The sequence below is a fragment of the Mus pahari genome, chromosome 16 (genome assembly GCF_900095145.1).
Source record: "Mus pahari chromosome 16, PAHARI_EIJ_v1.1, whole genome shotgun sequence".
Lineage (NCBI taxonomy): Eukaryota > Metazoa > Chordata > Mammalia > Rodentia > Muridae > Mus > Mus pahari.
Window position 1 is genome coordinate 21,546,121 of NC_034605.1, and position 11,243 is coordinate 21,557,363.

Here is an 11,243-nt window from a genome sequence, read left to right on the forward strand (position 1 = left end):
CTCCACATGTGTGGCTAGTAGACTGAGAAAAAAAAAAAAATCCCAATCTCTGGTGTGGACCGTGAGCGCAGTTCCAGCCTCTGCCCGGTGTTGACAGTCATTCAGCAGACAGACCTAGTTATCCTGGAGTGTCTCCCTGCATTTCTGCAGGATTGGGGAGGGAAAGAAACTGTTCCTTCCCACGTCTGCTATCTTCCAGAAGATCCCAGGAGCCCCCATGAAAGGGAGATGGAGAAATAGGGAGGAAAGGGAGGTGTGAGCTCCATTTTCTTTCTCAAACCTACAACTCATAGTGAGAAGAAAGCCACGCGTGCTTTGGCACACCACCATCCAGGTTGTTTCTCCACTCCACCATCTGCCTAACATAAAACAGAAAAAGGAAATGGCACAATTCAGAAAACAAAACAAAAAACCAAAACCAAACAAAAGGAAGCTCCTTCTTCAGCTAAAGAAGCAAATTGGTAGACAGCGAGCCACACAAGGTGATTTCAACAATGGCCTTCACCCTGGTGGCCCAGACAACAGGCAAGAAAGATGGGAGAAAGCGGGCTTCCCACTTTTCCGTTGGTACAAAGGTAAAAATTCCTAACACAACTTTTTCCGCAGAGGCCAGTGTGAGCATTTGCAGTGGTTCCGACTTTGGTTAATAGGGTTTGCAGCGATCAGCACTTAGTCCCTGAAGGGATGCAGTTGCTCCTCCAGGTGGCAGGCTTGCATTCGCTTCGAACAGAGGCGAGTTTGTGTTGGCGGGGGATTTTTGTTTTTCTTCTTTTTCTTCCTTCCTTTCTTTCTTTCTTTTCTTTTTTTTCTTTTTTTTGGTTCAGTGTTTTTTGTTTTTTGTTTTTCCTTAAAAGGTGTTCACATTTTATCATATACAGAAAACAGCAAGTGGTTATTTGGTTTGCTTTAAAAAACTGGCGTTAGGGAGACAGGTCGGGGAGCGAATGATCCTATCACATACTCCTTCATGTGGCATTTTTCTTGTTTAAAAATTTAAAATTTCTTTCTTTTTTTGTTTTTTTGTTTTTTCCTTTTGGAAAACCAACGGACACGTATAAACCATTCTGCCCATTTGGTAGTTTTTGTTTTTTAGTCTTTTACATACAAGGGATGATGACTGGGGCACGTCTTTCATTAAATTCTTTCTTCTTTCTTCTTTTCTTCCTTTCTTTTTTTCTTTCTTTTTTTTTTTTTTTTTGTGTGTGGAGATTCAGGCTAGTGCTCAGTTTCTGTGATGCTTCCGTCCGACCATGAATAGGTGGGTCTAACAGTTTTCTTCCGGAGAGTCTGCTAAGGGCTCCAGGGGGGCAGCAGAGGTGGGCTCGTGTTGCTTTAAGCGTTTGATTGTGTTCTTCAGAGCTTGTCTCTTATTGCAGAACCAAACTCTAACTACTTCCCGGTCGTAGTTTAGCTTCTCAGCAATCTCGGTCATTTCCTGCCCTGAGGGGTGTGTGTTCTTCTCAAAGTGGGCATTGAGGATCTCAAGGGCCTGGGGCGTGAAGGAGGTGCGCCGCTTGCGCTTTTTGGATGGCTCACTCCCAATAAATTCCGTGAGATTCTGCATACCTGCTCGATGGCGGGCCTCAGCCTCAGCCATCCACCGCTCAAGCACCGGCTTGATCTTCTGGGCACTTTTAGGGGTGATGTCCAGCTTTTCAAACCTGGCAGGATACAAAAGGCCAGGGTTCAGTTTGGCTGTCAGACTGCTAGCTATAGTGTTCTCTTGGGCTTCCTGTGGTAGGAAAAAGTGGCTTCTCAGGATGGTGTGTCTGGGGGGAGAATTGAGAAAGAACAGTCTTACACTGAGTCCTCTGCCAGGGTGGGCCTCCTGCCTGCCTGCCTGATTGCCTGGCAGGGTGAATTCACTCCAGATTAGCAGCCAGCTGCAAGGTAGCCAGCCCTGTCCCAGCCAGCACCCACCCTCCCAGCAAGCTCCATGCCAGCCATGCAGATCCCCAGGCACACAGACAGGGGAGGGGAAAGAGGCACCGGTGTACAGGAAACACAAGCAATTCGCAGGTCCCCCCCTTTTTTTTTTCCCTCTTGAGAGCCAAGCTGTTCCCAGGTTCATTTCTCCAACCTTCAGAATTGTTAAAGCAGGAATTAACCAAGACAGTGATGTTCGAAATAACAGTTGTCTTATTCTTCCACTTAAAACGGTTGTGTTATATATTTGGTTTTCCTCTCCTTCCTCTCCATTGTGTTTTTTTTGATAAATATTACAGCTAGTATCATAGTCTGGGAAGGCTGCTAGGCCAAGCTCCTCCTCATGCCACTCTTTTTATCTCCCCTTGTGTCTTATTTTAACTTCTTTTCTCTCTGGTAACAATTTTCCCCATATGTAAGTTAACAACATGCCTCCTGTCCAGGTAAAACATAGACCAGTTGTTACTTTACAGTTCTGGCCTAAACAGCTGGATACATTGTAATTACTATGGAATACCCCACCCCTGGGTGGGCTTAGTCCATCTCATGCCTTCCAATCACCATCCAGTGTAATGGTGCACTTTCGTACCAGGGCATCATGCTGTGTTTAATGTGGGATATCTGCAAACTGTACCTGAATGATATCATTTTTCTGTAAATGAGGTCTTCTATACATCAATTGCCATCAGCAATTCTTTGCTACGTTTACTTTAAAAAAAAAAATACGAAGCATCCTGGACAAAATTATATAGAGTGTTTTAAAAAGTCCTTTCTGGTACTAAATTTATTCTGTCAGTAAAATACAAAAGGGGACCAGCTCCCTTTGTTTCTTTATTCTAAGTCCAAATTCATGTCCCTCCTATTGAAACAGTGAGCACAGACTTTCTCTTAAAGTGTTCCATGTTGTTGAAAAGCAATCATCTTGTGTTTTAAGATGCTTGCAAAGGGATAGACCAGGAAGGCCTTCCTCCTTGCCAGGATCTGGCTGTCAGAGTACATCTTTAGATCCCTTTGTTGAGATGAGCAGCTCAAAGGCAAGCAAGGATTTAACTCCATCACACTCCCTTCCCCTTGGCCAGTTAGGGAAGCGTTTGTTTATATTTGAAAACTGCAACTTCTTCTAACATTCACTAAGGAAGGAGAAGCCCGGTGAGTTAATCACTTAGTATTATTAATGAGTTTGTCACTTGTGGCAGGCTCCCCAAAGCCATCGTTGTGAGAACGTGCCACGTTCTGCATTTTGCCATATCCTCCACTCATCATAAAAGCCTGGAGCCTGAGGTCTTGATAGCAACTGGCCTCACAGGGCTGTGCTGCCAAGGGGCACCAAGGGGATTCTTCCCTTTGTGCCTCTGATAAGGAGGTTCTCACACTGCACCTAGGGGTCTCTGCAGCCAATTAGCAGAGTGGCACCTTGACACGGATGTGCATTCTTTTCCAGGCTTTGGACTCACTGAGAATATTCCAGTGTGAAGTCTTGATTCAAGAGTAATTAATTAATTAGTTAATTAATTAGGATAGACAGCTTTTAAAACAGCCTCACTGAATCACTGGGAACTGGATAAAGGATAGAGGTGTCTGCTCTGTTAACCAATAGTAAATTTCCAGAGGTCTGCAATCTCCTGCATTTTTAGCTTCCCTCTGGGGAAGATTTAACAAATCAGCATATCTGATTGGGGATGCCCAGGAATCCGTGTTCATGTATGAGTTGAAACATTAAGAGAACACTCCAGTCGATAAAAGAAAATTACATTTTAGGGCTAAAATAAGCCAAAGAGGAAGTTAGCAACAATGTCAAATTGGCATCAAAATAAAAAACCTGTGGCTTCTTTGATCACAAGGCGTCAGGACCAGACAAAATTAATGTCTGCCGACAGGGAACAACAATATTCCCATCATTGATGCTGCTTGTTAGCATTGATGCTTCTGTCTGTGTTGTTTGGAATAACATATACAAGCCTTGATATAAATTTCTCAGCAGTAGTATCCTTGTATAGACTGAATAAAGGTTATTTTCTACAGGGAGGTATCTTATAAGAAAAAACAGTAGGGGAGACCATAGAAGTGAGAGGATCCTATGGTGCTTTTTGTATTTAACAACAATCAATGGGTTTTATGGAAAATCATTGAGCAAAATGTGAGCTGCAAGCTACCACCCCATACTGATGTTATTTATAACCTTAGTCTTAAACTGTAGGAAAGTACACTTCTGTCCTTTGGGGAATACATTAAAAGTATAAAGAGCAGATAAAAAGACAGCATTTCATGGATCACCAAGAACAAAATCCACTTAAATGAGTTTAGAGCTGGTTTCTTGGCTGTTCCTGATGGAGGAGGACTCTTAAGGCATCGCCCAAGAGGAAAAAGCTCCTACCGAGTGCCTCGTTACCTCATGCATAAACATAGGATTAGTGCAACACACATGCATACATGGGGCTGCTCCTGAAGACTTAACCCGGATCAACTCAAACAACCAAGGCTGGAGTCAGTCATTTATTCATCTAATGTGTGTGTGTGGGGGGTGGGGTGGGGTGGGGGGGGTACAGTTAGGCCAGATTCACTAACATTAAAAGGGATCCTTCCTTCCTTCCTTCCTTCCTTCCTTCCTTCCTTCCTTCCTTCCTTCCTTCCTTCCTTTCACTTTCCCTGTTCCTTGCTTATAAAGATGTGTCTGGCAAAGCAAGCTATACAAATTCCTTCCACAAAATAGGGAAATTTGTTAAAATGTGCATTTCATGGAAACTTTGCAGCCATCTCTGGGTGGTTAACAGTAGGGTGGACTAGCGGCTTTGCTTTTACTTAGGGGTGCTCCTGTGTTGACAGGAGTTGGTATTCTCATCTGGCAGAGGCACGGAGAAGGGAGACCCCTGGCCAGGGCAGCATATTTCAACCGGCCAGCCTTGGAAGTTCTAACAGTTGATAGGAGTTAGGAGGTCAGGACCCCTCAACTCTGCATTGGCACCCCACTTTGTATCAACATCACCGGTCCCAACATACATCTACCCCAGTTCTTAATTTCATGCTCTGTCTGTTTGTCCAGTTTGCCCACCCAAAGAAGACAAGCTGAGCTGCAAGGACAAACAAGGCCCGGGCTGGCCAGGACAGGTGACAGCATGCAGCGCCCGTTACCTGCAGATGGCCGACTGGCTGTATGCGGGGCCCTCTGTGGCACTGAGGGCTTGTCCCACCTGAGTCTGTGTCAGGCCAAGGGACAGGCGTCGGATTTTAAAAGCTTTGGCAAATTCTCGGATCTCCTCCAGATTAACCCCGTCCACCTCACCCGCTGCCGTTTGAGGATCTGTGGAGATGTTTTTAAAATAGGATCAACATGTCAACACACAACCAGTCAGGGTGTTTATCACTGAGCAGCCACAGAGCGGCGGGGAAACCATCACGATACCTTCTGTGTCTCTCACCCTTCAGCACACCTTCCTCCTGTACAAGCCATCCTTCAAGACACTTCCATCCCAGGGTAAGCCACTCCTGTTTACCCTGCCACTTCCCAGAGCAAGGGCACAATTCTTTAGGGCTTAATAACAGCAGCCAGCAAGGGGGAGGCTCTTGGTAGAGGGATTCAGACCCACTTTGCTGGTAAGCCTGTTCATATTTGGTGCAAAGACAAACACAAGAAGGTCTCTCTTTGAAATGTCTTAATTGGAATTCTCCATGCTAACAATTGGCCACGAAGGAAACAGCGCTCTGTTTTCCCTTCACCTGATCGCCACGGAGCCAGGGTAATAGATGGTAATCTCGCCTCATTTCTTATGTTCACATTACCCCTCAGAAGAGCATGGTTATGAAGCTGTGAGAATAATATTGTCTTTTTTCCCCATAGCGGTTTACTGACACAGCTGCCTTTGTCCCCTGAAAGGGCACATAATAAAAACTGCCTACCACAGGAAGGCTCCTTTGGTGCCGGATAACGCGGTCAATTTAGGACTTATCAAGGGAAATGACACAACAGCTGGAGAATGAAACTTTCTCCCCCCTGGCTACTGATCCCTGGATAAATGAAAGTGTTCGCCAAGCTGGAGCCAGCATGGGCTAGGCCTGGTGGGAGATTTCAGTGCAGCTCAATGCTGCCTGTGGGGAAGTCACTGCTGCTGCAAGCCTTCTCTCTATTGTTCTTCACCTCACTCTTCCCACTCAGCTGAAAGTTGCTCTTCCTCCTCCTGCACAGCAACCCATCAGTTTCAGTGAATTTCTGCTCTTGTCCCAGGACTGTGGTACTCCTCTGGGCTTAAGGCTATATACTTTCTGGATGGTACTAAAAGAAACATTTGCACCCCAAGTGACATTTTAAAGGTGCTTTTAAGTAAGGAAGGTGCATCTGTCTGTCTGTTGGGGAGGGGCCTAGAGCACTGTGTATAACTTCTCTCAGCACAGGGAGTAATCCTACTAAGGCAATGGAAAATGTACTGTCAACAAGAGGAGTAACGCTGGTACATCGTGCATTCATCTTCACATTAAAAGGAAACTCCTAGTCAGGTAGGATGGCACGCATGTGTGGTACTGAAGCAAGAAGGTGGACTGAACCCCAGGGGTCCATGGCCAAACAGGGCAACTCAGCAAGGCCATTGAAGAAGACCTTAGAATTTTCATAACACAAGACCTCAGTCCATCACAGATTAGAGGGGTTTGGCCATTGCAGTTCATTTGTGAGTATTTTAAAGTGACTCCTGGTTTCTCAGTAGAGTGGAGGAGGCATATACTTATAGTTTAATGGGGCTTGGAGGTCTAATACTAAGGCATGAAAACCCTACAGAAAAACAGAAGGGTCATTTTTAAGGGCAGGTCCCATGCTTAGCAGTAGATGGCTGCATAAAACAAACTCAATGGCATTTCTGGAGGTCTTAAAAATTTCTATTTTTTTTTAATCTTACAAGTCTTTTATGTATATGTTGTGGATTGCCCTGGTGCTGTTCATATTTTGATGTTAATTCTGTTTCCCCAAGAGGGGTTGCCCCCGACATGGAGTAGATCATGTACTCAGGTGATCTCATTGAACCTTCTCCCTATTCTGACTGATCACATAAAGACTAGAGCCTGCGATTGGGCCGTGGAAGGAAAAGATGGGAGTGGAGGACAGAGGAAGAAGAGGTAGAAGGATGGAGCAGAACCACATGGTCTGGAGAAGCCACAAGTATCAAGGGGTTGCATAACAGGGATGCATTAGTATAATGATAGTTCTGCCATTTCTAGACATAGAGTTTATAAATATAACTAGGTTGTGTGTTTTTTATATGAGCTTACTGGGGTAAGAAATTACCACAACACATATAGTATATATTATTGTTTTTGATTTTTATGTGTTTTTATGGAATTTCTTTGTGTGTGTAAATGGGTGCATCTCTGTATCTGTGTTTCTTGTGATTTTTGCTTGGCTGTTTGGTTTCTGGTTTGTCTTTATTTTATCATTATTCTTGAAATGCCTATTTGTATGTGTATAGATGTGGGTTGGAGGGGAGGTGGGGAAGGCCTAGGGGGAATTGGGGGAGAGGAAACTATTACCAGGATATTTTATATGGAAAAATTTATTTTCACTAAAAAACAAAACAAAACAAAAATATTCATTTTTTTCACAGACTGTAAGGGCTTTGCTTTGTAAATAGAAGGGGCACATGGACTGGAGAAGGGGCTCCTCCAAGCGATGAACATTTCAGAGTAGCAGATTGAGAGCATATATGTATGGGCAGGGCTTGGAGGGTTTTGTATAAAGTTGATTTAGGTAAGATAAATTAAAGTCCTGCTTGTCCAGCATCCCTCCCCAAACTTCCTTCTAGAAACCTGGCATTCAGTTAATGCAAGATGTGTTTTGTGGTGGAGACTGTCCTCTGAATTTGAAATCCCACGAGCATAGTAGTATGGAGTGGCTTTCAGGGTTCACAAAAAATTCTGGGAGACCACATCTACACACATGGCAGTCTCTAGCACTTACTTCTTCATTAAAACGTTCCCGGAAGTGGGAGCTGCACATGAACATCATAGAAGGCACACACAAAATTTGAATTACTGGCCAACAATATAAAAAGGGATTTTAAATCAAAAGCAAGATTTCTGTTCTTTCATGTGCACAGGGCCTACAATGTGCCGTAGTTTGTCCAGTCACCTGGAACCAATTCTTACTGCCTCTCAGCACCTCTTCTCTGGCTCTGCTCACATTTGCTGCCTGTCCAAGATGAGCTATGAGCCTGAGTTTAGACTGGGCATTCTTCCTGCTTGGTTCTGGGGCTTAAGCAGGGAAGTCTACGTAGCACAGTGGCTCTTCAAGGCCAAAGTGCAGGACAGATCGACAGCATATCCATGTAAGGATAACAGCGAAAAATCTTCATGTGGAAGGAAAAATGATAAGGATTAAGAAAAGGTTTTAAAAGTCCACTTGCAAGAGGAGAGAGGCACAAATTTAGTAGCCGAGGGATCCTAAATTAGAATAGAAAGGGGGCACACTCTGTACCTGCTGATATAGAATGGTAGGGTGAAAGAAAAGATTGGCTTAGTCTCATCCAGAGATGGTGAAGTATTTGGTAGACTTGCAGGAAATGTTGGATGCTCAAAACTCAAAACTTAAAACTAAAAAAAAAAAAAAAAAAGGAAAGTAAAAAGAAGGAGGAGGAGAAGGCAAAAAGAAGGGGAAGAAGAAGGAGGAGGAGATGAAGGAGGAGAAGGAGAAGGAGAAGAAGGAGGAGAAGGAGAAGGAGATGAAGGAGAAGAAGAAGAAGGAGAAGAAGAAGAAGAAGAAGAAGAAGAAGAAGAAGAAGAAGAAGAAGAACAAGAACAAGAACAAGAACAAGAAGAACAAGAAGAAAAGAAAAGAAGAAGAAGAAGAAAGAAGAAAGGTGTAGGAAGAGGAGAAGGAGGAGGAAGAGAAGGAAGAGAAGGAGGAGGGGGAGGAGGAGGAAGAGAAGGAAGAGGAGGAGGAGGAGAAGGAGAAGGAGAAGAAGAAAAGAAGAAAAGAAGAAGAAAAGAAGAAAAAGAAAAGAAGAAAAGAAGAAAGAAGAAGAAAGAAGAAGAAGAAGAGGAGCAGTAGCAGCAGCCTGTTTTCTGGTTGAGCTATGTTTAAACCCCAGAGTCCCAGCAGATAACTCTGCATGAGACAGAAGGAAGTTTGCTGTACTCCCAGACACCAGGCTCCTGACACGAGGCCCCAGATCCATAATTCTGTGGCCATCAGTCATGTAGGACAAATGCCCCAAGCTCCTGGTATTCTGTCTGGACTCCTCCCCACAGTTACCTGACAACAGCCAGGTGTGCTCCTCCCCACAGTTACCTGGCAACAGCCAGGTGTGCTCCTCCCCACAGTTACCTGGCAACAGCCAGGTGTGCTCCTTCCCACAGTTACCTGGCAACAGGCAGGTAGGACTGGCCCACTATAAAAGGAGCCTACTCCTCATGCTCTTACTCTCTTACTCTTGCCTCTCTCTTGACTTCTTGTTCCCCCACTCTCCCCATTCCTTTCTCCCCTCTCCATGTGGTCATGGCTAGTCTCTACTTCTCTATTCTCTCCCTCTCTCTGCCTCTACTACCCTCTTAGTTCCAGTTCCAGCCATGACAATAAATGCCTTAAAACCATGGACTGCCTCTTCGCATCCACCACGCTGGAGCAATGGAGCAGATCTTCCTCTAAAGAGCCTCACCTAATCTCACATAAGAGGCTTCTCTGCGTTCTTGACCAGGTTTCCACCAAACCAAGCTGCCTGCTGAGCAAGCCAGAGACACTTGCCTTCTTGCGAGAACCAACTGGAACATTCTCCTCCCCACCTTTTTTTCCCTTCAGCCCCTAGAGCCAGCCTCATGCCCTTCCTGCACACCCCCCCCCCAATCCCCGCGCACACTCTGTTCTCAGCTCTTCCATGGCATCCATGTCTGCTGTGCCCAAGAATGAGAACCTGTCGTCTTCATCCTCCATGCAGCCCTGGGGACCCCAGAGTCAGTCCTTCTGCAGCACACAGAGGCATTTGTGGTGCTGGAGAGTTTGAGTCCCCCCCCCCCCCAGCAGCTCTGAGGGGACCTCAGACTGTGCTTCCCCACCCCCGGACTGGGGTCCTGCAGCTTCTTAGAGCCTGACACCCACCATGCGGTGGCATGGGGTGCATACAGTCAAACCCTCGTGGTGGACTGGATTTGGGACACCATTCTAACCCACAGAAGCCAGAGACTTCCTTTGTATAAACATGGGTTTTAGAACAGGCTTTTCTCAATTTGGCAGGTTCAAGTCACCTGGGGCCCAAGGGCACTTTTTCAAGTTAGTATGGTGTTCTGAGGCAAGGGATCTGCCTGCTCCTGCATCTGTCTCTACCGAGTCTGGGTGTGACATCTCTGCTGTGCCACTGTCTTTCGGTACCCATTCATGTCCTCATCCAGCAGGATTCAAGGTATAGAAAAACTTGGTGCTCATCTACATAATACTGATGAGGCAGACAGGCCTGGTGAGAAGGCACTCATGAGAGAGGCCCCACCTCTTCCTTTCCTAATCCCTTCTGCCCTGCATAGGAGAGGGGATAAAGCTGTGGCTCAGTGGGACAGGAGGCCAGTGTGGTCTATGATTGGGGAAAGTTTTCTCACTGTCAAACTAGATATCTCTGTGGGAAATAGCCCTTTGGCTTTTACTATTCCAGTTGTTAATTAGCACAGGAAGGACTGGTTTTCATGGAAAGCCTTCCACAATGTACCTTAATACTGATCTTAAGCACGCGCACACATAACGCACACACACTCACGGTGCAGTGTTGGGGAGAGTTTAGGATGTGGTCAGCAATTTTACGTAAGTGTATCCTTTCATCGTTTTTTCTCCATCTCATCTTATCTCATCATTTTCTCCATCTCCATCTCATTTTCATCATCATCTCTTTAGTTGATAACTCCTTGCTAATTCCCAACCCTTGGAACTAAACCTGCATGCATGACTGTGCAGTTTTTTTTTCAATTTTTCTTTTCCTCCTCCCTTTTTTCTTTTTTACTGTATTACTAACAACAATCAGAGTTAAAGAGAACACTTTGGATTCTGAAACTCCATGCGCTGAGAAGTGTTGGTGTAGATGTCAGTTGTCCACTGAAGAGTTGAGAGGAATGAGTCCCAGACATAGGCATAGTGTTTTCCACAAGGCTCCAATGAACATGCTTCTGGTTTTACATAAAAGCAAGAAAAGAAGGCTTTTCTTTTATCTTTTTTCTTTTTTTCTTATTCATAAAAGCTGGATTGCTGGCCGGGCGTGGTGGTGCACGCCTTTAATCCCAGCACTCGGGAGGCAGAGACAGGCGAATTTCTGAGTTCGAGGCCAGCCTGGTCTACAGAGTGAGTTCCAGGACAGCCAGGGCTA

General features: G+C 45.2%; 1 protein-coding gene across 2 annotated transcripts in view; it reads right to left on the reverse strand.

Moving 5' to 3' along the window:
• Window positions 1-1,201: 1,201 nt before the first annotated feature.
• The window catches only part of Pou6f2 (POU class 6 homeobox 2), a 366,558-nt gene continuing 356,516 nt past the window's right edge, over window positions 1,202-11,243 (reverse strand). The window contains exons 8-9 of one of the 2 annotated variants that reach the window (XM_021215891.2): window positions 5,056-5,224; window positions 1,202-1,661 (exon numbers count right to left, since the gene is read on the reverse strand). In XM_021215891.2, coding sequence (XP_021071550.1) covers window positions 1,265-1,661; window positions 5,056-5,224 — 566 coding nt within the window. In that variant the 3' untranslated portion in view covers window positions 1,202-1,264. Of the gene's footprint in view, window positions 1,770-5,055; window positions 5,225-11,243 lie in introns of both variants that reach the window. The other variant, XM_021215890.1, reaches the window with a different exon arrangement.